The 26,839-nt window shown below is 36.8% G+C and overlaps 1 protein-coding gene across 1 annotated transcript in view; it reads left to right on the top strand.

Moving 5' to 3' along the window:
* The window catches only part of si:ch211-264f5.6 (carcinoembryonic antigen-related cell adhesion molecule 1), a 30,737-nt gene extending 16,541 nt beyond the window's left edge, over nucleotides 1-14,196 (top strand). The window contains exons 9-10 of the mRNA XM_047383117.1: nucleotides 8,125-8,159; nucleotides 10,922-14,196. Coding sequence (XP_047239073.1) covers nucleotides 8,125-8,143 — 19 coding nt within the window. The 3' untranslated portion in view covers nucleotides 8,144-8,159; nucleotides 10,922-14,196. The remainder of the gene's footprint in view (nucleotides 1-8,124; nucleotides 8,160-10,921) is intronic.
* Nucleotides 14,197-26,839: the final 12,643 nt, after the last annotated feature.

The following is a 26,839-nucleotide window of genomic DNA, read 5'->3' as shown; positions in this document are numbered from 1 at the left end:
ACAGCGGACTAAAGATCTTGAGGTCAGTCTTCTTGATACTCAGACGTTTTGCGTTCAAGGAGAAAGCAAACAAAATGGAAGAACAATACAGTTTAAGCTAAAGCCTGGGCGTGCCATACATCCATGCCTTCAAAAGTCAAAATAAAGATCAAATTCACTGATAATCAAAGGGTCTTATACGGAACCTGAATCACAAAAGAAAGCACATAGATTAAGATGCAGGTGCACACTGATAACTTACAAAGAGCCAGTGTCTCAGCTTGTGCAACACAGTAAAACCACTCGTAAAATACTCCACAATTCTTCTCATGAAGTTTAATAGTAAACCGTCAGTATCCATTTTTTGCAAGCATTTACCAGTTATATTTCACTATGTATGTATTTAAGTAGTGAAGCAAACAACCTACTGGCAAAACAGTGATCTGCAGTAAAAACTAAAAATATATTTACCATTTAAAAATAAATAAAAAATCTCACTTTTTAACACTTCGCCTCCTGCAACAACGACTTTATGAAAAATACATTCAGTGATAATAAATTCTAAGTAATACCAATGAAATCCAATTTCATGAAGACGACATTTCATGTTGGATGAACCTTAATCTGATGGTTTCTGTAAAGCTGAGTATTTGTTAAAACCTGCTGGCCACATTAGAGTAATGGGAGCAGAGTTTGGAAAGAAATGATAGATACGACATTAAAGATCTTGATCATGTTAGATAACTATGTGATGATGCACTATAGTTTACTTCATGCAATCCATTGCAGGCGTCTGAAACCATGTCCTGTTATATGTCAACATACTGAGGTCACAACAGAAACTGTCATCTTTAAATAAAAAGGAAACAGACAAGGTTGTGGTGGATATTTATAACTACAATGACTAGCAGAAGTATTCGCAGCCCTTACTTTTTCTTATCACATTGCAAGCACAAACTGAGGGGAAGGAGAGCAATGATCAGAGAAGCAACCACATGATCCAGTTTAACTCTAAAGAATCTGTAGCTTAGGTGGGGGAATCTGTCAACAGGACAACTATTAGTTGTGCACTACACAAACCTGGCAAGAGTCTTGTTTCAAGTTGTTAACAAGATGTGAGGAAAACAGGAAGCACAATGAATAAGGTGCTCTGGTCAGATACCAAAACTAAACTTCTTCATACATTTTTTATTTTATTTTTTCTTAAATATTTAGTATTTTAAACAATGTGTCACTGTATTTTAGAAAGTTTTTATTGTTGTTTCCTAGGAGTTTTTACAAATGTTCCAACATGTCTCTCATAAATAAGAACTCATGTCTCAATGTGACCTGTATTAATAAAGGTTTAATAATAATAATAATACAAACGTTTTTGGTTACATGAAAACACTGCATGATGGAAAACTTGCACATCATCCTGAACAAAGCACCCCAACTGTGAAACATGGAGGTGGCAGCATCACGTTGGGTGATGCTTTTCGTTAGCAGGAAAATAAAAGCCTGTCAGAGTTGATGGAAAGATGCATTTGTTAAAACCTGCTGGCCACATTAGAGTAATGGGAGCAGAGTTTGGAAAGAAATGATAGATACGACATTAAAGATCTTGATCATGTTAGATAACTATGTGATGATGCACTATAGTTTACTTCATGCAATCCATTGCAGGCGTCTGAAACCATGTCCTGTTATATGTCAACATACTGAGGTCACAACAGAAACTGTCATCTTTAAATAAAAAGGAAACAGACAAGGTTGTGGTGGATATTTATAACTACAATGACTAGCAGAAGTATTCGCAGCCCTTACTTTTTCTTATCACATTGCAAGCACAAACTGAGGGGAAGGAGAGCAATGATCAGAGAAGCAACCACATGATCCAGTTTAACTCTAAAGAATCTGTAGCTTAGGTGGGGGAATCTGTCAACAGGACAACTATTAGTTGTGCACTACACAAACCTGGCAAGAGTCTTGTTTCAAGTTGTTAACAAGATGTGAGGAAAACAGGAAGCACAATGAATAAGGTGCTCTGGTCAGATACCAAAACTAAACTTCTTCATACATTTTTTATTTTATTTTTTCTTAAATATTTAGTATTTTAAACAATGTGTCACTGTATTTTAGAAAGTTTTTATTGTTGTTTCCTAGGAGTTTTTACAAATGTTCCAACATGTCTCTCATAAATAAGAACTCATGTCTCAATGTGACCTGTATTAATAAAGGTTTAATAATAATAATAATACAAACGTTTTTGGTTACATGAAAACACTGCATGATGGAAAACTTGCACATCATCCTGAACAAAGCACCCCAACTGTGAAACATGGAGGTGGCAGCATCACGTTGGGTGATGCTTTTCGTTAGCAGGAAAATAAAAGCCTGTCAGAGTTGATGGAAAGATGCATGAAGCTAAATACAGGACAGTCCTTGGAGAAAACCTGTTGGAGACTGCAAACGACTTGAGTCTTGGCTGGAGGTTCACCTTTCAGAGGGAGAACCACCCTATATATACACCCAGAGCATCAATTAGATTGTAGGACATTCATATTTTAAAATAACCCAGTCAAAGTTCAGACCTAGATCCAGTTAAAAATCTGTGGGAGACATTTTATATCCACAGAGGCTCTTCAATATATTTGACTGGGTTTAACTATTTTGCAAAGAATGATGGGTAAATGTTTCACTCACTAGATGTCCAAAACTAATGAAAATCAAAAAAAAATAAACCATTTTAAAATTTTCTTTATATTTTGTGGACATGCACTACTTTGTTTTAGACCATCACATAAAATTCCAATAAAATACATTGAAGTTTGTGGTTGCAACTTGACAAAATATGAAAACTTTAAGTGTTATCTGTGGTTTAGCAATGCTCTGAAAATAGTAACTCACAGTGTTTGGACAACCATGCATACGCTCACTCATATGGGCAATAGTCATCAACATAACCCCAGTACCTGGAGATGGGGAGAACCAGCAAAAGCCCCACATCTAAATATGTGACTAAATATGAAAATGAAAGAGAAAGCTGATGAGGATGTTTAACATAGTGGATCTATTGTAAAAGATTAACAAACCAAGTGGCTTTTGGCACCACATTAATTTAAAACCACCTGGTTTTCACACTAATAAAAGAAACTAAACACAAAAGGAAGTCACAAGCAAATGCCTTGCTAGTTCTGCTTCCAGTTCAAGTCAAAGTGCCAACCATCCCCACATGCATCCTTTCGTCCAAGATTAGCTTTGTCTGGTGTTGTGCAAACATAGTGTGAGTGCATTCCCATCCTGTTCTCCTGTGTCAGTCACAGTCAGCATGCAGCTAAGTAATGGAGAGTGGGTGAGTGGGGCTACAGCATGGTGAATAATGTGGATGAAATGTATGCAACCCATTACCACCTGGTGATTGTAGCACACAAATTCAAATTTAAATTACAAAGTAAATAGTCAAATATTCTTGTCTAATAGAAATAGTTGATATTGCAGCAGTGTAAATACTTAAGGCAAGTGTTAGATTTTTACCACAATATAATTTAGGAAAAGCATAATAGGACATCTCTTTAAAGTCATAACTATGCCATCTGCTTGCTATTGTTTAAACTTCTTTTTGTGTATTGAATAAATGTTGGGGAGATAATTTATATTGTAGACTGTAGGACATAAAATACCTTGTGAGTGGTTAAACCAGTGAACACTGTGAAACTTCAGTTGAAAAGTCAAACTCCTTCAGTTTGACTGTTCAAAGTATTTGCTTGTTTGTAGCTGGAGGCAAATCATTCAGCAGCTAGGTCAGACAGTGTTTACAGATTCTTATCGCTCAAGTCCCTTCCATCACAAAGTGCACTTCTGTTTATGCATACACAAGTTTTTGAAGTTCATTTTTGAAACTTGAACAGACAATAGCTCACAGGGAACATCCGCATTTTAGCCTGTTATCATTTGTATATTATAACCTGTAGTTATTTTGTTTTCTTAATTAGAAACTGCTTCAGGATACAAGAATTAGTTACAATGACCAAATTTCTCAAGTTCTAATGTTGCAAAACCTGTTTGACAAACTATCAACTTTTTCATCAACACAGTGGCTTCCTTTGCTTTTTTGAGATTTAGTTTTCATGATATGCAAAATAAGGGTTGGTGTTAAACCAGTTTAACATCTCCTGTGTACAATCATTCACAAAAAGACCTTTTTCCACACGTCTTCGTGATGTTGCGTTCAGATGAACACGCTGCTTGATGGGAAATTCCATACACCCAACATTAATCAGTCGTAATTACAAGTTGGATGTGGATCTTAATGTTTCCCACCTGAAACGTCTCTTCTTAATCTACAATTAAGTACAGATTATCTTCTTGCAAACAAAATCAAATATCTGGTACATTTTGTTTTTATAGAGTTAGGAGTTAAAACAATAAATTTTTAACAGGTGAAGCATGTTTGTACTGTTTTTAACTTTATAATAACAATTTTTAGCACAGACATTTTTTTTGTTGGCCAGATTTGTTTGTCTGCAAGAAACAAGTTGTAACAGTACTTTCGCATGGGATCTTCCCATTAATCATATTTGGCAATCACTGAAGGATTTACTTGATAAAACATCTGTTTAATTGTTCCAGCTGCATTATAAAGGAATACAATAGAATAGAATAATTATATTGTCTGTCCTAGATGGTAATAGAATTTTTATGTTTTGACAGGGCTCCAATAACTGTTAAAAATATGTAAAAGTAAAGTTCTAATTTTAAATTGTTCAAGGTGGAAATAAATACTTTTTGTAAACAGCTTACTGGGCCAGGGGGTCTTTAAACCTTCTGCCTGATGGATGCAGCTGGAATGAGTGGTAGAGGGGATGAGAAGGATCTTCTGTAATCAGGGTGGCCTTCCTGATCACAGAGCGGTTCTGCAGTTTGGACAGTCGGGTTTGAGGTGAACTGATTAATTTGCTGGCCTGGTTTGATATTTGGAAGAGTTTGGTTTTGGAATTTAGAGTGAAAATGTTGTACCGGGATAAAGAGTTGAAAATAATGTTAGATTTAATAAGTGATTTATAGAACAGTGTAAAAATGTCCTTTAGAAAAACACCTGTCATGGTCTGGTCGGTAAAAAAAACAGTGAGTCCATAAAATCAGTGATGGGTGAACCTGTAGGTCTAAAAGGCGCTGCAGCAAAATGCTGATATTCACAGAGTTAAAAGCAGGAGACAAGTCCATAATTGAAATCCTTGTGTGTGGGTGTGCAGAGTCCAGGTGTTTGGTGATGCTGTCTAAAAGCATGAGGCTCGCATCTTCTACCCCACACCTCGCCTTATAGGCAAACTGGATTGGGTCCAGTTTATTTGACACTGTCCTTTTTAACTGGTCACCCACAGTTCTCTCCATGCATTTACATAAATCTGAAATCAGCGCCACCGGTCTTTGAGCATGTTTTTAAAAGCCTCTTGGCCTTGGTCATGTATCAGAGTGTTGTTTGTCTGTTCTTCTCAGGGCAAGGCTTGCGTTTTGAAAGAATCGCAGGAATCTTGTTTTCGTGCCTCAACTTGTCCTCCTCACCTCACCTGTATCACAGCTCTTTAGTGCATCTTTTAGTGTCTTTTTCATCTTCTTTCATCTTTCCACCTTACTGAGTCATAGCTGCCACATCCTCTTCCTCATTACCTCAAGCATTCTTCAGGTTTTTTGCTTTTACAACTTTTTGGAACATGCTGGCATAATGTTTCATGATGCCCTCTTTGGGTGGCTATATTTAGGAAGTTAGAGGTGTTTTCAAGTGTCACCAAGGTTATTTGAGGACAGAAAAGAGGGGCATGAAGGATTTAACGGGTGCAAGACCTCAAATATAGAAGAAAAAGAACAAATCATCAAATCTTCTAGAAAGAAAAGAAGGCAAAGAGAGATTAGGTTGACTTTTAGAGAACTGATGAAGGAAGTGATTCATCTTTTAAATGAAGTATTTCCATAGTATATGTTGACCTTGCTTTTTGGATCTGTCTGGACACATTTATCAAGCTTCCAAATTATTAGGCAATAACATATATTCAGAAACATATAGACTGTAGGTTAAGTATTTAGGGATTGTTCAAAGTACTGTTTTAAAGAGCTTATTATTTCACCAGTTCAGACTAATGTGAATTAAGGTTCAGTTTACTAGGTCTAAGTTTATTCCACCATGACCTTATGATCCCTTATGTCAACTTTCTCATTATTTCTTGCCTTTTGTATTACCTAAAGTGTTACAGACTTTATAAGACAATTACTGCATGTTTAAACAGGGATTTCTTTCATTCTTTCGCTACCTTTGGACCCTGTTTGTTACTGCCCTTATCAGCAGCTGGGATAATGTATCACAGTTTCGGAGATAAGGTACAGTGATTCAGGTGTACGGTATTTCTTGAGCCGGATGTTTTCTTTTGGCTTCCTGACTGCACCTCTGAGGTCACATGGTTGTTTTCGTGAAGGGTATATAAAAAAATGTGGGGTGTGTTGGGTGTGGAATTTGAGTTAAACGGGTAAAGATTAGAATGGACTGCTAATTTTATCAGTAAACCTACCTGACAGTTGCTGCTTGTAATTTATTTAATTAGTTTTTGAACAACTTGCCGTTTTTACATCATCAATAGTTTTAGCTGCTGTCAGCGACGACACTGAAACTGCCTGCAGAGTTGAAACCACCAAATACTTCACTGATTGTGTTCAGTTCATCTTAAGAATTCCTGGTAGCTGACTGTGTAGTCGAAACATCCAGAATGCCACAAAGTGAGCAAAGTGTCTTACTTTGGAGTGATGAGGCATCTGCATAATTCATGTGATTATTGCCATTCTTCCCGTCACACACTCTTTAAAAGAATTGTTGGAGCTACACTTTAGATAAAACTGCATGTAACCATTTGAAATAAAAGGATCAATTGTTGCTGTTTATCAGATTTTGTAGTGACATTTGTGAAGGGTAACCTTGACACAGCAGATAGTTTTATCTGTTTACCATTGATTGAGCTTTAATCAGCAAAACTGTCCCTAATCAAGCAATGTGCATAAAAAATTCAGCAACGTTTTTTTCAGATCAACAGATAATGGTTTGTGGCATTCGCAGTCCACTAAGTGCTTTAAAATACCAAGGTTAACAACTTATTTTTTACTTACTTAAAGGAATAGTTCAAAGTATTTGAAGTTTTTATCAGAATACTGCCCTTATCTGTTGAAAATGGATGAAATTATCAATGTAATTTATAGCCCTGAAGCTACAAGAAAAGGTGATCATTTTAGGAGATTTAAGCTATTTTAAACAACTTAAACTAAAAATTTTCTTACCTGTGGGATACAACCCTACATATGCAGAAACCGCATGTCTAAACCTTTGCAGAAGATGTTTGTCACTTCACCAAAGTTAATCGAGATGCACCAACCCATCCGATTAGCTGGACTCATCAGTTCACTGGAATAATTTCCCTAAGAAATCTAAACAGTAATCATGGTTTTGCTTCATTTGACCAGAAAAGTACCATATTCGGAGTTGCTTAGAAAACAGACACACATTTGACCAGTGCTTAATATCCACTGTAGCAGTGTTATATCTCTCTGGTATGAATATTTTCAGTTTGAGTCCTTTTAAATTGCCAAATTTAGATAAAGGTTTATTTCACACTGATTATTTAGAACATCTGCAAACTCACAGTGATAGGATATGGTGGAACTTTCAATATCACTTCAACAATCTGAAGTATTCCTTTAAGAGTACTGCTAAATAGTGGATGGGCTGCTTTAGTAAAGATGTTACTAATGTTTCAGTACACAATCAGCATCATTTGCTCCAACCACCACCACCTCACTGGATTACAAATGACATAAATAGATATAAAATGACCTCTAAGACTGTTTCATCACCAGAATGTCTAAATGAGATATTGATCATCCCAAAAGTGTGTCAAGAAAACAGTGATATAATTAGTTTTTTTTAGTTGCTGTTGTTTGACCTTGATTTTGAACTAAATTAATCTTGTTAGCATTGTGTTTGTTCCATCTGAATATATTAGTATCTTTTCAGATGAAATAAAGATTGTAAGAAGGTCAACTTTTGTCACCAAGTGCCCACAGTTTGCAATTTTTGCAAACAGCATCTATCAGAGCTAATAACTGTTTTCATTGTTTTTTTTCCAGAGTGGCGTCACCGTACTAAAGACGCTCCCCTGCTGGTAAGTCAAACTGATAACTTTATTTATCATGAAGTTGGGCAGTTTTAGTTTGAGGAAATGGGTCAGCAGCAACTTTTTTCTGAATACTTGTGTCCCCATTTGCCTTGCATTGATACACCACAATGTGCAGTACTGTTAAAAAATACTACAAAAAGTGGTCACATGATCCATTTATGACATTTATTCATGAGGGCTTTCCACACTTTGTTCGTCGCAATACCATCACTTTATAACCTCTGTGAAAATTAAAAATCTTTTTAAATATTTCAAACTTTAAAGGCATGCATACAAATATTACCGGTTTTAGTTCTGCACACAGACAATCACCAATTTATCCACCTGTAGTTTTAGTCTGATAAGTGTCCCCACGCGCTCATCTTGGTGCTAATGTTGCCTGTATTTATCTGTGTGTTGTGTGGGTTTGATGATGTCAGTGCGAAACCAGTACAGTAGCTACGAAGGCTGTTTCCACTTTGCACATGCAGCCTTGAGTACCTCTACTTGCAGTAGCAGGGTCGTAACTGTGTTTGAGGCTTTGAAACAAGACCTCTTCTGAGCCTTGCAGCTTTCCTTTTAAAGCGTCTTCCTGCAGCGTCTGTGCTGTTTACCAAAAGCTGTTTGATCTGCCAACACAAGACCACAGATAAGAATAAAGTCAAGCCAACCAGCAGCTGCCAACTTTTTTTTGAGAAAAAAAGATTATCGAAGCATCTGTGAGTTGTAGAATGCTGAGGTCCATGACAGCTTAAATAATCAAAATGCAATGTAGCATTATATCCATTGCATTTGCATTTTTATTTATTTGTTGGATCATCTTTCTTGTCAAGTAAATTTGTAATATGCTAAAAGCCTTTTACAAGTGAAAGTCTGAGATGGTGTCTCAAACTTATTGAAAACATCCTGTACACAAAAATTCTCACCTTTTAAACAGACCATATGGTTATGAACTCTCATATAAACCATCAAACACAGTCGGTTGTTTAAGATCAGCAGTGGAAAACGTAGTCCCAGATTGATAATTTATTACTATCAATACTATGGATATGCTTGCGAGCTTTAATTTAAGTGAAGTTAACAAAAAGGCTAAATATCTACATCAGAATAGTGATCCTGTCTCTCCTTTACCTCACACGATGTAGTGTCCGTTTTTTTTTGACAACCATGTGGCTGCTAGGCACCCCTAAAGATAATTTTGACTTGACACATGGAGCTTATCATCAATAATCTCACCTCTTGCTCCTGGTGTCTTTATGCAGTGCAGTTTACTCAAGTGCTAGGCTTATTCTGGCATAGTTTGATACAATTCACTGATAATTTGGCTCCAACCATATTTTAGTGCAGCTCCAGTTAATCGTATGTGGACAAAGAATATGGAAAAGGCTTTTCTCTTGGCCACAAAATGACTGTGAATGTCGCTCGATGAGTAGTTTTTTCACCTGTGCTCTTCTGTGTTTTTCCCAACACATCTGTTTGGGTGGCGAAGCATATAGAGCAGGTCACATATGACACATAAGAAGCTACAAAATTCATGTTAGTTAGATATTTCCATATGCTAAAACACAGTTTCATAACCCGTGAACATGAAAACGGGTTAATTCTTAAAAACTGGCACCGCCATATGCTGTCTCAGGTCTCGGGAGTAGACTAACAATGGTTATCTGTAGTTAATTTCAGTCAGGGACTCCTGATACTGATCATTTCAAAAAGACACTTGGGATTAGAGAATCACCACATTTTTTAGGTCTTAATAATGATGAAAGTAACAAGAGCATTTGATCATTTGTCACATTGTTTTTTTGCTTTAAATATGTCACTGCATACAATCAAAGCCTCACAAACAAATATTTCTCATTATCAAATAGCCTACTTCAGGGGTGCCCAAGTTCAGTCCTCATGAGTCCTAATTTTTCTGCAGCTTTTGGATACATCTTTTCTTCAACACACTTGAGTCAAATGAATGCCTTGTTACCAAGCATCTGCAGAGCTGAATGGCTCGCTTATGAGGGAATTCAGCCTTTTGATTCAGGTGTGTTGGAGCAGGGATGTGTCTAAAACTTGCAGGATAGAGGCTCATGAGGACTGGACTTGAGCACCCTTGGCCTACTTCTTTACACTAACTGGTGTAATGACTTACACCATTATGTCAAGTGCTAATATTGATGCTTTCATCGACCAACAGTGATATCTTTCATTTCTAAAAACAATCAACAATGCAATCCCGTCCCTACCTGGAATCAGAATATGGAATTCCTAGTTGTTGTAACAGACAGGCTAATGCAGCTTCTCTTTAATGGAACCACATATAAATAATAGACATATAAACAATAGACAAGACTGTTCTTTACAAGGGAGGTTTTCTTCATTTAATTCCATAGACCTTAAACTTTAATAAACAGTTTTCAGTACTAGTCTCAGAACTATATTACCCATGCACATGGCTGATGCCATTTTTTAACATTTGCATTTCTAAGTTACTCCTCTGCTATGAGCAGTACTGATGAGGAAGTAGTATTTGATCACTCAGGTATGACAATGACATAATGTTTGTTTCGGTTTTATGCGTAAGGCACGCATGCATGCATATTTTCAGGAACTAGCCAAATGCAGTTTTGCATTGCTGTTATTCTGACATCTTCCTTATATAAAATGTTGTGATTAGATGCCAGTTATGGTTTGCTATAGAGCTAAAGTAACTATGAGAAAATTGCTAAAAAACTAATCTCTGCTTTTAACATTGACTCCTCTCCTGTGGTTTTCTTTAGGCCTAAAACATCTACTGTTTTGTTTCCCATGATAACCGTGTGCACCTGTGAGGAGCGCATGGGTGGATCCAGCTGGTTTTCTTTCAACAACTCGTCCAACTAGCTTCTCCATTTTGACTCTCTCTTCTTCCCTCTCTCTGGCGGACAACGATTATGGAAATTTGATTTCTATTGGAACACTAGATCATGTTATGATTTGGATAACAATTTTAAATTTTACTGCAACTACAGTATCTTCAATACATTTTTTATTATTTTTATTATTAACCTTCCCCACCTCATCCCTTAGTCTGTGTCTTCTCTTCTGTTGTGGAGATGCGTCCTTCACTAAAGCTCATGGATAGATGATTGCGATGAGTGACTGTCTTTATCCTACTGGAAACCTGAGGATAACAAACACACACACAGACACACGATCTATTACCAAAGAAAATGTGATGCATTCATGCAACCATGGAGGCCACACAGGCAGAACCTTGGGTATTCGGACTGAAAAAAAGTAGCAGAAGATTTGTTATGGTATGATTTATCTCACTGTCTGTTCCAGGTGGATGGAGTAGCACAGATAAGGGATACTTCAAGCGCAGTGGAGGGTTTTAAAGTTAAATATAATTCTCTGAGCTCAAGAGTTTTGATCCATAATATCTCAGTTTGTTTGGTGCTCTTCGAAGTATAAGACGTTTTCTACCACACCTGCTGAGTCGTCTTCTTTTTAAAAATTCATGCTAACATAAGATCACTAAAAAACTGTGGGCTTCTCTCACTCAAACAGCTTTTCTCAGTAGTGCTTTTTTCAAAAAAATAAATCTAGCTGTTAAATTTACCAAAATTGCCCATGTCCCATTTATACTAGCAGCGCAACATGATCCTTTAAAATAACAGATAAATAATATTTATTACTTTAAATCTTCAAAATCCCAGAGTGTGCAAATAAAAGAAAAACATTCAGAACAGTCTCCCATATTGCACAAAAATATGTCCATTTTATGAAAATAATATAGTCCAACAGAAGCAACACATTCTCCTAAATAAAGGCTGGAACTGTTTCCTATGTGACTATTTTCAAAGTTGCCAGGTCATCAATCCATGATGATAATGAGTGCCTCAGAAGGAAAAATAAATACATCTGTAATACCCATCATGCCACATTTTTAGAGAATAAATTTGGACCAAGATGTGTTTTTATTAGATATGATTGGGTTGAGCATTTGTGCAGCTTTAAGTTCTTTAATAATGCCACACATCTTGTTTTAGTGCAACGTTTTAATCCTTGTGCAGACTGTGTTTACTTGCCCCATGCACTACTACTTACCATGCTATGATAACCAAAAGTTAAAGCTGATTTACAATGCACATACACAGTTTCCACAAACAAGATTACTCTGTAATCTAAGCTGGCTCCCTTGCTTCCTTGCTGGTATCCGTCCTGTAACTTTACATCCTGTTCTAAGGATCCTACCCCCTGTTTGACTCATCCTCTCAACTTAGAAAGAACCGACAGAGGAGGAGGGGAGGATTAAAGATGGCAGAGACAGGACTCAGCACGCAGGGCTACTTCAGTCAGGTTAGGAGGAAGGCAGGAAGAAAAACCAAATGGGAATGTGTTTTAGAGCTATCAACTTTAAAAGTTGGAGGGAAAGTTTGATGAGCTGTCAGTGTGCTGTTTTTTTTTTTTTTATTCACAACTGGAAAGATGTTTTACAACTAAATTATAGCTTATAGAGCCTAATTGTGATGGTAGTTTTAATTAAAAAATGCATCTGAAAAACATATTTGTGGTATTATGAAGTTCAGCATTTAGCTGTTTCTTCCTGAGTATTTTGTCTGCATCCTGTTTGTTTTATTTTTAACTTTGTGTGGTTCATGGTTATGTGTGACCTCAGATTTGAGCCTGCACTGATCTCCAGTAAGAAAAGTATTTATTTTGTTAAGTTTCAGAAGAAAAAAAAAACTTTTAGAATAATAACTTGTAAACAGATAACACATGCAGAAACCCATTGTTGTTTTTTTCTGGTTACTTTTCGGTTTTAGGTCTAGGTGGAGAAACAGACTGACTACAGGTCAGTTTGCCTCTTCAACAATTTGTGTCTCTTTTTTTTATCCACACTTTGGCATTTCATCCAAATTTCTCTGCATATTCATTCAGTATCAGTTTATTTGTCTTGGTAGTTTAGTATATATGTTTTTTAATTCATTTTGGCAATTAATTAATCATGTATTGGCTTACATTTTGGAACCCTAGTAAGTGGCTTAGTGGACATACCCAGGGCTGGATTTAGGAGGATGTGGGTCTCTACCCAGGTTTAGTGTCCTTCCCATGCAAGTTAGCTTTATAAGTGCAATTTACGGTAGATTAATAGTTAAATACATATCACCTTCTGTGGCTTTAAGTCTTTGCCACATGTTTTTGGTGTTTTGTTTTCAAAACAGTCTTTGTATTCTGCATTTTTCCTTATAAACAAGGCATTGAGAATTGACAAGTTTAAAACATATTTATGTGTTGGGTTTAAGGTAGAACATAGCACAGATTGTATTAATAAAAAGATGTAAATATGACATTTGTTGCCCTAAACAAGACATTTTCATATGTTTTAAACAGCATATAAACTGCCCTCATTGTATATAAGAGTTGTTGTATTCAATTTACACAGATTTTGTGACATTTGTTTGGATTATATATGTGGGGTTTTAATTGATTTTTACTGTTTAATATTTTAAGAGATGTTTTTTGATGTTTACAGAAGTGATTTTGTCATCTTTAGAGGTTTTGTACAAACCAATAACAGTTAAAATAAATGTACCAGGTCAAAATCTTGTCCCTTGTAAAAGCCATAAAGGTTTAGAAAATATATTTCTAACTTAGATTTGTTTTATTTTTCTATTTATGTTGTTTTTTCTAAAGGGGAAATTACACTTCTTCTTTGAATGGTGTAACAAAATGGGGAATGACCAATTAGACTAGATGTGTTTCTTCAAACCATCCAATCACAGTGTTAGCCTGCACGAGCATGACACCGATCTATACCCGAAGGAGTGTTCTGTCCTCATCTGCCACGCCTGAGACATATTTTAACACACTCGTACGCAGACGGAGACACTGACAAGACTCTGTTATAACAAGTCATCTTGCTTCAGCTGTAGCCGAACACGAAACATGAAAAAGTGTATTTGCAATGAAATGTTCCATCCTGGTAATAGAAGAAAACAATGCTTTGCCTTATTGACTTATACTGACCCTTCAAAGTTAATAAAGATGGCTGTAGTGACTAAGACTGCACAGTTGTTAAGGTGTTTTGGGTTACCTGGTTTTTCAGTGTTATCTAAATAAAATTCAGATTTTCTGAATAGCTGAATATTAGGTTTCTATTAAAAGTCAGCTATAATCATCAAAATAACAGAAATCAATAGTAAAATATGTCCCTATATGTGTACTAAATCTATAAAGCATCTGATTTTCCCCTTTTGAATTTGACAACTAAAATCAATTAATCTTTCAATAACAATATCTTTTTTTAAGAAGCACCTGTTGGATGTTTTTATGTCGTGACCATCAAACGCATACAAGTTCATACAATGTTTGAGATTGTAGCCCATTTGGCTAAAAAATTAAAACATCAATAATGTAAAGAGTAGGTGTCAGAAGAAATATTATAGATGGCGCTGTTCATGGACATGAAAAACAGCAGGCAAGGAACAAGATCATTATAGATAATTAGAAAGATAGAATAACTTTCCTAAAAAACAAAGCATCAAGTTACAGTACTGTGAGCCCAATCAATTAAGCTTTATTTATAGATTACTCATCCAGAGCGACCAAAGTGCTGTACAGGTCCATAAAATGAAATAATAACATAAAATAAGCAATAAAATGCAAATTGTTTCTTTTTTTTCACAAATTCTTTTCCAGAATACGCTTCACTGAATCATTTAAGACTGGATTGCTGTCTTACCATTTCATTAGTATTTGTTGTGAATGAAGCTTGCTTCTTACAAGGTTACATTGACCTAAAAATGACAGGAAGTATCTAAGAAAATACAAACTAAGACCACAGAAAGGTTCCTGCATGTGATGAGAGATAAGAATATTAAGACATTTAACAAACAGATTAAAATAAACAGAATCATGCATATCGATGTCCTCACTGAATGAACTACATTGGCTTCTTTAGAAGTTAAAGGTGAAAGAAGATAAGTGCAGTTAAATTATGACCAAGACACCATTAATCTGAGTGAAGTAGTTTTTTGAATAAATGTTACTAAATATGCTCACTGGCTACTTTATTAGTTAGAGCTCACTGGTTCCAGGCTTGACCCCTTTCTGCCTTCGGAGGTGCTTTAATTCCTTGTTGCACATATGCAACAAAGTGCCGCACACATTCCCCGGAGATTTTTCTCCATATAAACATGATAGCATGTTGCCATTGTGTGCAGCTCCCATTCCACCACAACCCAAAGCCGTTCTTATTGGATTTAGGCCTAGTGACTATGGAGAGCATTAGTGTACAGCCAATTTACTGGCATGTTCAGAAAACCAACTTAAGATGATTTTAGCTATGCCACAGTGCTGCATGGAACCAGTCATCAGAATATGGGTACACTGTGGTCATAAAAGGATGATTTTGGTCAGCAACAATACTGCCAAATTCTGGCCGTGGTATCTGGATGCTGCAGCTGAACCTGACACTCACTGGACTAGGCAATGTTTCCAGTTTCTCAAACTAGTCCATCTTATTCAAAGGCCTATACACCTCCTTTCTTCTCCATTTCAATGCTGAGTTTAAACTTCAGCTGGTCATCTTCACCATGAGGTGAAGGTGTACCAAATAAATTGGCCAGTGAGTGTAGCTGGGGAATGAAGACATTGTTTTGTGTTGCTTCTAAATAGCCAAAACATATTTCAACTTTGTCAGCTCTTAAAGGGGAGGTTACGTTGACATTTGGCTTATCATCAAATTAAATTTGCAATCTTTAAGTTTTTGTTTGTTAGGTGATACCTGATGCACATAGAAACTAAACAAACATTCCTTTAATAAATAAGCGTCTTCTCTTACCTGCAGGTCTTAGTTTGCTTTGGCAAAACATACTGGAAATGTCAAAAAGCATGGAACTGAAATGAACATAAAATATAAACACAAATATATGTCTAACACACAGCAAGATAAGAAATTCAGTGTTGATACAATCCGACAATCAGGCAGGTGAAATGCACAGAATCCCAGTTTATCACAGTGCCAACACAGAAACAAAGAGTACAAGAGAAAGCAACCATTCAAACACATACTCTTTGCCTACTCAAAACTTTGCACAATTTCGAACCTAATCAATTTGCCTAATTTGTGTGTTTTTGGGGCTGCTGAAAAAGCTTCAGGACCAGGAGAACTCCTACGCCTGCACATGAAAAACATGCAAGCCAGTTAAATAGCAAAAGAAAAAATTGTAGCCTAGAAATGCATACAAGACATTTTACAACAGTAAATAAAAATGTCAACATGTCTTCTGACTGAAAATAACTTTAAGGATCAACATAAAGAGAAATGAAAAAAGAGACACAGTCAAATTATTTGTTTTCTGTTTCCAATCTGCAGGTTATAGTGTTTCACCTAATAAGGAAATAATATTTATCATTTTTAGCTAATTTCCAGCTATGGTTCTGTGGTGATTTGCACTGCTGGAAAATTTTTATTTCCTCGGTTTTGGCTTTAATATGAAACACTTTAAGTAGTGGATATGACTAGAAAGGTGCTAGTCCATTTACCATTTCCATAAAATTATATCACAAATCAGTGTGAATCACTGTGGTCCAAGTACAACCAGTCTACATCAGGGGTATTCTGATCCTCAAGGACCTGTGTCATTATATGTTTTAGATGTGTACTTGTTCTAACACTGTAGTCTACATATTGCAGCGTTGCCATCCAGACTAGTTGGGCAAAGAAAAAGTTGGGTGATAGCCTTTTTCATTTGTGTTCACAGAAAACTATAGCAACTCAAAAACTACATCACAATCTGTACAGTACAGTAAACAAAAGTAATGCCAAAGATATTCTTCAAGCATACTCAGTCCTACAGTGAATTTTAAACACTGGTGTTATTTTTGATGTCAGATTTCTGCTAGATCACAGAATTGCCATTTAGAGTATATGTCATCTGATATGGTGCAGAGCAACTGACCTCTGACTTTCCAGTATATGTTCTCCAACAGACTTGTGCAATTTTAACAAATACAGTCCCAAACTTGCGAACTATATAGCCTTCATGAGATGCAATAACTGAATCTAATCTTGTGTTCAAGGTCATGTTGGTGAGCCTGTAGAAGAAACAAAGTGTTAGAAGTGCGATTGTTTTCTGGTTATACTCTCCCACCTATCCTCTCCATTATTGTGCACAGAGACAGTTTGAATTTTTCTCTTAGTGTGTTGAAGTCAGTATAGCTGACAGGACTGAACTTGTCCGGCAGACCTTACTTAGGAATGTGGGGCACAATGATCATTGCAGTAAGGGAGGAAAAGGGTGTTGAGTGGGAAAAAGTAACCAAAAAACACATTCCCTCATTAACTCCCCCTCTTCATCTTGACTTTCTTATGAAGTAGAATGCCTAAATGGCCACAAATCTAATCACATGACATCATTTATGCAAATAGTGCAATATTTCTAGGTTAGAGAATTTAAGAATGACAACACAAAAAAGCAGCTTAAGGTAGAAGGTAGAAGTATGCATATAATCAAAGCTAAAACTGTGCGAGAATCTGTAACAGTAAATTTAGGGCGTGGAAAAGCCCTGAGGTGTTTGTGTAAAACTGTGTTTTTTTGAGTGTTTAATAAAGCTAAATAAGAGGGTATCATTCTTGATCAACCATTCTGTCAGTTAAGAAAGGCAAAACTGTTTTTCCAACTGAATGTAATTTTATTTTTTTCTGTACATGGTACTTGGTAGTTTGATCTACCAAGGAACATATTAGACATGTCAGGAATAAAGTTGCAGTATAACTTTTCTCTATTGTGATTGTCCTAGTTGGTGCTAATAACTATTACAAAACAATGATCATCCCACAGAGAGCTGTTTATTCCATCTTTTAAAAATGTAAAGTGTGGCACAACCACCAATATACCAAGACTTGGAGGAGCTGCAGATATCCAAAACCTTAAGTAGGAGGGTCTGTTGACAGGGCAATTGGAGCTGTGCACTCTACATACAATATAGCCTTTTATGGAAGACTGGGAAGAAGAAAGGCGTTGTTTAAAGAAACCCATAGAAAAGTCCCATCTGCTGATTGCCACAAGTTGTTGAGGACATGGCAAACACATGGAAGAAGCTGCTCTGCTTAGCTGAAACCAAACATTCTTTTCGCATTTAGGTAAAAATGTAATATGTGGCAAGAAATACACTGTAAAATCACCCTAAACCCATCCATCCATTTTCTATACCTCCTCCTCCTGAACAGGGTCCCAGCTGGTGCCTATTTTCAGCTTTCTACAGGTGAGAGGCGGAGCACATCCTGGACAGATTGCCAGTCCATCGCAGGGCAACACAGAGACATACAGGACAAGCAACCATGCACACACCCATTCAAATCTAAAGGCAATTTAGAGATTGACCTGTTTTTTGACTGTGAGAGGAAGCCGGAGTACCCGGAGAGAACCAACGCATGCACAGGGAGAACATACAAACTCCTTGCAGAAAGGCCACTGGCTGGGAGGCAAACCCAGAACCTTCTTGCTGCAAGGCAACAGTGCTACTACTGTCAGCATCATGCTGTGGGAATACACAGAGAGGCAAACTGTTCAGAGTTGATGGGAAGATGGATGGAGCTAAATATAGAGGAATCGTGCAAGAAAATCTTACAAAGGTTGCAAAAGACGTGAGACTGTTATGAAGGAATGGTCTAAAATCAGTTCATATGTCAGGGGAGCCAAATACAAATGTGAATCATGTTCCTTCCCCTTCACAATTATGCACCTTTGTTTGTTTGTCAATCATCTACAATTCCAGTAAACGTTTGTGGCACACAAAATGTGAAAAAAGGTTTGAGGTGTATGAACATTGAACAAGTATTGTAAATACAGGAGTGCTGTAGCAAAAAGCCTGACAAACTTGAAACAATACATGAAATAAAGCTAAATTAGAAAAGAAAATCCACAAAACCTCAACATACAGTGTACTGTATACAAATTTAAGTGTACTCATCTTAAAAATAGATGTATATTTTCAACTTTTTGCATGTCATATATTTCTTTTATCACATTGTAAAAGTTTCCTGTTTGAGCTGACCTTTTAGGTCTACTGCAATCTAACCCCATTAGTAGGAAGTCCATTAATTTTTTCATTGTCTACCATCAGAGCACACCTATCAGGAAAAAAGATGCAATGCATCTTGTATAGATGGCTGACATCAGCATTCATTCTTCATGTAAGTACATGTCAACTCACTAATGAGTCTGATACATTTACCCAATGAAAGGAGATCATCCTGCTGAGATGAGGACCAGTACTGGAAGCCATACTGTACCTGTGTGATTATGGGGTGGAGTAATAATGGCTCTGTATGGGGAAAACTTGGCTGCAGGGACAGAACTTCTCCTGTTTTAAACAGACAGGACAGCTGCAGTTGTTTCATTGGTCAAAGAACTCACTCATTAAATTGGCTTCACAGATCACTGTCCTTGCAAAGAGCAAGGATCAACTTGATGGGCTTAGGAATCAGTCAGAATCATGTTGTTTATAAAGTAGAAATGGCCTCTCACTTAGAGTTCCCAGGCACAACTAAACGGGCTTTTGATGCTTGTAGCTTATTGTTTAATGGACAGAGAAAGAAAGTGATATTGATCTTCAACTAACTTCCAGGAAGAAAAAAAAAAAAGGTTAGGGATATTGAGCTTCCTTCTTAAGTTGTTTTGATTGAGGGATTGATTGTTTTATCATAGGAAACATTTGTCTGGCTAGAATCCTATTTGTTTGTGTACAAAATACAGAGAAATATGAGCAAGGACACATGCAAGAAATTTTCCGTACTTCCTTTTCATGAATGATATCCATATAAAACTGTTGATAATTTCCATTTACCTCCCCTTTTTTTCTCCTTCTGTTTTAGCCATTATCACTGTTTGTTTTTGGTGTTTGGCATTCTTTTGAATCAGATCACCACACTCACTTGACAGAACTCAGCTTATCAAGCCACTGAAGTATGTCTTCTCCTTTAGATTACAGGTCTGGAGTAGATACATTCTGTCATATTGTTTCGAACAGATTTGAGCCACATGCAGAAAGCAATTCAGGAGACTGAGTTTAACGGTAAGGAATTTATTTACAATATAAGGAAATGTGCAGGGAACTGGAACCGGGATACCAACTGTAAAATAAACAGAACGGTAAGCAAGGGATAACTCTGGATCTAAATTCTTAAATAATAATTCTGCCTTACTGGATTGATGGAGAGATCTGCCAGAGGGGGGTGGAGAGACCAAGGGGTTGTTTACCCGTGAGACAGGAGATGGTGAATACTGGTGTGCCAGAATGTTTAGTAAGTCCAAGAGTTTCTGAAGTTGGTGCAGTGGATGGAGGAGGGTGGACAAGGTTTGTAGAAGGAGATCCAAGGAACGCAGGAATCAGGAAGCTGCCAGCCGGTGTGATCTAACGAAATAGTAAGAGGCTTGAGTCTTTGTTCATGGAGCTGGATAGCTTCTTTCCAGAAGACGGTAATCCAGGCAGGGTTCAATACAGAAGGCAATGTCAGGTTCTGGTAAACCTGCAAGGTAACAAATACAAAATTACCAAAAGTACAAGGCAAGGTCAAGACAAAGGTTTGGCTTGAGCTGTACCACTAAGGGCAACACGCTGGCAGTGAGTTGCTGGCAGCCTCCTCCTTAAATACTCCTCAGCAGGTAATCAGGGGGATAGAGAACACCTGTCATCTCTCCTCCAGGTTCCACACCATCTAGAGGTTAAGCACAGTAAATAGCACCGAACAAACAGACATGGCACAGATCCTGACACATTCTAGAGCTGCCTTCATCAGATTGGCATATATGTTGATTGCTAACTTGTGCACCTGCTTTAATGTGGCCTCAATTTTAAGTTATTTAATATAGACCTCTTTGGGTAATAAATAATGCTTTCTCACCATGGAAAATCTTCCTGAAAATCCTGGTTTGAGTGTGTAATAAGCCCTGAGTGGTTTTTAGAGCAATTTTAGGCTGAAATTCCATAACTGAAATAAATCAAGTATAGCTCCACAGGTATAAAGTCTAAATGCAAACTTTTGGTACCTATGTTAAGGTGGAACCACTATTGTAACTACTACGTCTGATTTATTTGTGAATAAACAAAGAAAAAAAATTAAAAAATTTTGAGCTGTGCCAGTTTTTTTCTAAATAAACATTGCAAACACCATGAAAATCCTTTAGAAGTCCTAGGAGAAGCCTCAGGTTTTATTCATCAACATCCTGATTATAACTGCAGGAAATCTGGACTGAATCAGTTAAGGCATATGTGTTCCACAAAGGTTTTAGTGGGCATAGTGCCAGGAGTAGCTGGGAATGTGTTTTTCATCTCATAGAAGGGAATCTTGTCAAATAAAAGTGTTGATTTCCATTGTAGGAGTCCTTCTGCCTTTGACATAGCCTTTGGTCATGACATTTATCCTGTGTATAATAAAAATGTACAACTGTGCACCACATAAAATCAATATAATGAAAAGAAATCAAACTAGATTGTATCCTTTATTCTCCAACAGGAGAAATGTTATTGAAAAAAATAATTAGCAGTGAAAAACACTGTATGCAAATGTGCAAATACGATTATTAATAAAAACTATATAAACAAATGTGCAAAAAACGACCATCAATAAAAAAACAATGTAAACAAATGTACAAGAACAATTAGCAATAAAAACTATATAAACAAACTTGGTGACCACAGGAATTTCTTGCCAGCTGAAATTGTCCTTTGGCCATTTGAATTGGTATTACTGATTATGTTCTGGATGGTGATTGCACTAAAAAAACAGCTTCAACAGGGTCAATGGTGACCATAATGTTTTGGTGTCAAGTTTAGGCCCTGGAGGATCCCCAGGGTAAATGTACGAGCTTGTGCCCCAATGTCAGGCTCACCTGGAGAGTGCCACTTTTCCTCATAGTCATCATCATGTGTAGAAGTAGCCTGACTTGCCTGTCTCGAGAGTTGTTTACCTCTCTTTGTTGGCTCGGATGAGCTGCTCCTTTTTCTTGGGACAGAAGCTACCTTGTCTTTCATAGCTGACTGGCCGGTGGCTCATACTCCTCATCTTCTTCGTTTTAATGGAACATCATGTTTATTTTGTATCCATAATAATTTGCAGAACAGACTTTTCGCCTGGAAGAAGAAGATAAGGCCTCAACCTAAGTAGTGGGATGCTGGGTCCTTGTAGTGCCAAATGGTCCTGCCTCCTGTAAAAATACACTTAATAAAGTATTTCCTACTATAGACAAAAAAATAACAGGCCTTCAACCAGTTCCACAAACAAGCCTTGCTGTCCTGTTCTAAGGGGGGGCTAAAATAACTGGTTAAATCAATCACAAATAAAATCCCGACACTCCACTCAACAGTAGTTACAAACGTGAAAAATGGTAAAGCATTGTTGAAATAGCTGACATGTAATGTAAATTTGTTGGAAATAAAAAGTAATACTATAACTTACTTGTGAACCAGGTCCCAAAGAAGTTCCTTATCTTCATCTACTTCAAAATTTATGCTGCTGTACGAAGAATCTTCTACTTCGAGGTCACTGCCCAGCAACATTTTTTCCAAGGCTTCTAGAGTGCTCATTTTACTCTTTTGCAGCATTATAATGTTCGAAGTTCACAGAAAAACAACAAAACAACAAGCCAGCTATGTGCAAGCTGTGTGTTACTACCGCTTTTATAACCTCAGATACGCATGGGAATTATGTGACTGGAAAACGTCTGAAAGACGTGCGGAAGTCGTGCGATACATCGCTGCAAGGGTGGGATTCTCTAGTTTCCATCGGTACCAAAAATGAGGGGGTGGGGAAAAAGCATATGTTTCCTGTAGCATTTTATCTGTAGACTCAGATATGCCTGAGGGACCCTTAAGCAACATCTTGTGTGTTTAAATTGCTGTAAAACCAAAAGTACTTGTGAAAACAAATTTAGTGAATTGCTTTGTAAAGATTAAAGTCTCCTCTTGCAAGGGATTTAGGAAAAAACACCTAACGGTGTTTGACCAATTTTTAGAGCTGGCGAAAAATGGGCATCCCTCTGCTCAACCTGACGGCGGGCTTAACAAGTTAACAGAAGACAAAATGTGAATTAACAAAAGATAGAGGATTTTTGTGGCCTTTATGAAAGCATGAGTACTACTTAGACATGAGTTGGAATTCCTCTTCTTTAAAACTGTGACCTTTCGGACAGTCGCAACTCATCTGATTTCATCAGAAAACATATGTGAGTTAATTCAGCTTCGGGAAAGTTCCCCTTGATGACCTCATTTAGATCACTTCCTGATTTGAGCTAATTTTGAATCAGTGGTTAGAAAACCCGACATCTATTCATCCATCCATTGTCAGTAACTTTGAAGAGCTGCTGGTGGGTGTGTAGATTTCTAAATTCTGGCTTTTAAGCTACATGTTGGAACTCTTGGTAATTTTGCACTTTTAGGCAAATCTGAATTTCCTCATTCAGTCTGCTTCATAGATGTGTGGACTTCACCTCTGTATTCATATCTGTAGTGCAAATGCAAATAGGTAAAAACAACATGCTTGAAGGGGTTCTAGGGGGAGCTCGTGGAACTGTTTGGTCTGAAAGTCCCTCAAAATAAAAAAAAATAAAAACTCAGCTGTTGCATATATAGTCTGAGGAGGGAAATATTAGAAGGCACACTTACTATTTAAAGATATTTATATACTATGTAGTGATAGTCACATGACCTTTTTCCCTCAAACAGTCTCACATTAAGTCAGACTTAAGGTATCATGTTAAGGTAAATTGGAAATACCATATTGTTTTTATTTGCTAGATACCAGAATAAATTAAATTACTTTCTTCAAATTCAAAAGGTTTACATAAATCTTCAAAGTGTTTAGTGGAATTTCCTTTTATGTTGCATGGCTTGAGTCAAACACATTACCTTTCCCTACTTAAGCATCTCACAATGGTTTACTGGAATTTTGGCCCATTCCTGCTGAAAAAACTGGTGTAACAAGTCCAGTTTGTAGGCCACCTTTATAGATCGCTTTTCAGTTCAGCTCACTTGTTGTCTATGGGACGGAGATCAGGGATGTGTAATCAGAACCACTTTGTTGTTCTTAAACCACAAATTTGGTGGTATACTTTGGGTCATTGTGCTTTGAAGGCTTCTTTAAGAAGCCTTCCTGTTCTCCACTCATTACCTGTATTAACTGCACCTGTTTGAACTCGTTATCTGTATAAAAGACAACTGTCCATACACTCAAAACACCAACCTTTCAACAATGGCCAAGACCAGAACGATCTTCAAGGACATCAGAGATAAAACAGTACAATAAAAGCAGAACTAACAGGTCTGTGAGAGCCGGAGTTCTCACTGGTTGTTAGGTGATCAAATACTTATGCAATAAAATGCATATTAATTACTTAAAAATGACACGATGTGATTTTCTGGATTTTTGTTATAGATTCCGTCACTCACAATTGTTTCTATAATAAAAATTAAAGACTTCTACATGCTTTGCAAGTAGGGAAATCTACAAAACCAGCAGTGTATCAAATACTTGTTCTCACCACTGTATATAGTAATTTTTACTTTCATTATTTTTAATCAGGTTTCCTGAGAGTCAGGGTCTGAGGAATACTTAATTCTTTGCATGTTCCAACAAAATCAGAAACAAACACTGTGTTTATAAGATAAACGAAATGTGGGAATTCGTGTAATTTCTAGGGTGTAAAATGTTTGGCAGAATCTGTACGATTTGTCTGAACATGTCAGCCAAGAAGTCACAATCACATTAGTCATACAACAGCAACAGAAAAACATGTTGATTTACATGTCTAAATTCTCCTTGAGTGCAGTAGCTGAAGGTTTCAAGTCAGAGATATCATAAAAAACCCCAACCGTTGAAAGGAGTCAGGCTGTCTGACTTACGAGCTTACTGCAGGATAAAGAGGAAAACAAATGTTGGTGAGGTCTGATTACCGGGGAATATTTGTGGCATGATTCACCTTTTGATGCAAATGTCAGCGTCTTTGTCAGAGGGAAGGGCATGCTGCAAGAATTTTAATGATTGTTTTGTTTTAACTCCTGCAGTGATTAGTACAGGATAAAAACTGCAGCCAATAATATTGTAGCTTTAAACACTGGACAGCCTTCTTACTTAACCAAGTCACTTTTTTTTTCTCCATTATTATAAACCAGTCAGTCACAGCAGCTGTGAGGAACACTTACAACAGATTCTTTTCCCAAAACAGACTATGTCATTCATTGTATATTTCAGGAGCTCATGTGTAACTTCTACTGAAAAACAAAATGGTCACATGATGACACAACATCATTTGAAGGTGTGTCATTTGTTTTGCAATGCTTATGTGTTTGTTTCTACTAGCATTCAGATCAATTACAGTCCTGGAAATCCTACTTGTTTTTTTAGAGGGATGAGAATAATTTAAACATTTTACTTTGTATTATATTATTGCTGTTACAGAATAGCTGTTCTAGATATACATAAAAGTTTTGAAAAACTTTAATAATCTATGCCACACTAAATGTGGCATGACCGTTGCTACAATATGTTCTGATTTTTGAATTTCTGAAACCGCTGATATACTTGGCTTTCCTTGCTAAACCATGTATAGGCTTACAGAGGATGGCCAATAAAAGGGCAAATACCCAGTGAGCCGCAGCTAAGTGGGGAAAGATGTCTTGCACATGTCAGAGGAGAATGGACAAGGTTGAGTTGAAGAAAAGCAACTGTAACTCAAATAATCAAACATTACATCTCAAGTATGTAGAATACCATCTCTGAATACACAACACGTCAAACCTTAAAGCAGATGAACCTCAGCAGCGGAAAACCTCCACAGTTGCCACTTCTATTAGCTTGGAACAAGACACTAAGACCATAACTTGGACAGAATACAACATTTAAATGCTAGGGTCAGAATTTGGTGTAACCAACATGAAAAAATGGATCCATCCTTGTATCAACAGTTAAGGGTGCTGGTGGTGTAATGGTATGGAAGTGTTTTTCTTGGAACACTTTGAGCCTCTCAGTAACACCTGAGCATTGTTTAAACACCACAGCCTATATGAGTATTTTTGCTGACCATGTCCACCACTTTATGACAACAGTATACCCATCTCCTAATTATACCTCCAGCAGGAAATGCACCGTCACACAAATGAGTTTGCTATATTATATCTCCATAGTCACCAGACATAAATTTGTCGGTATGCAAATTTAAAGCAACTGCATAATGTCATCATGTCAGTATGAACCAAAAGGAAATTTAAAGGAAAAAGAAGGTCCAGCTCAGAAATAGCTGGGTGTAGCAAATAATTTAGCAGTTTAGTGTGTCAGGGCAAATAAATCAAGCTACTTAATGTGGAATCATAGAGATTTGAAATAAACTTTGACACTTACAGACAAAGGACAGTAAAAAATCACCGGGACTTTGCAGTAAGTATACACAAATGATACAGTTTACTGGCTAATTTACACACTGCTTACACAGGGATTTTTACATGATTCAGAAGTTTTTTCCAACAGACATATTTCAGGTGCAAATAATTTCAAAATGCATTCCCTCAAGATAAATATGATCATGTGTTTTAAAGACAACAAGCATGAAAAAATTAAGATGTAGATAGACTAGGGAATAATAAAAAAAACAAACCAAAGAAAATGAAACTGTGAATGATGCTGCTGAATCATGTAATTTAAAACCTCTCTC

Source organism: Girardinichthys multiradiatus, chromosome 13, assembly GCF_021462225.1.
Source record: "Girardinichthys multiradiatus isolate DD_20200921_A chromosome 13, DD_fGirMul_XY1, whole genome shotgun sequence".
In the NCBI taxonomy this organism is placed as follows: Eukaryota; Metazoa; Chordata; class Actinopteri; order Cyprinodontiformes; family Goodeidae; genus Girardinichthys; species Girardinichthys multiradiatus.
Note: the sequence above shows the minus strand (reverse complement) of the source record. Positions and strands in the feature narration are given on the sequence as shown.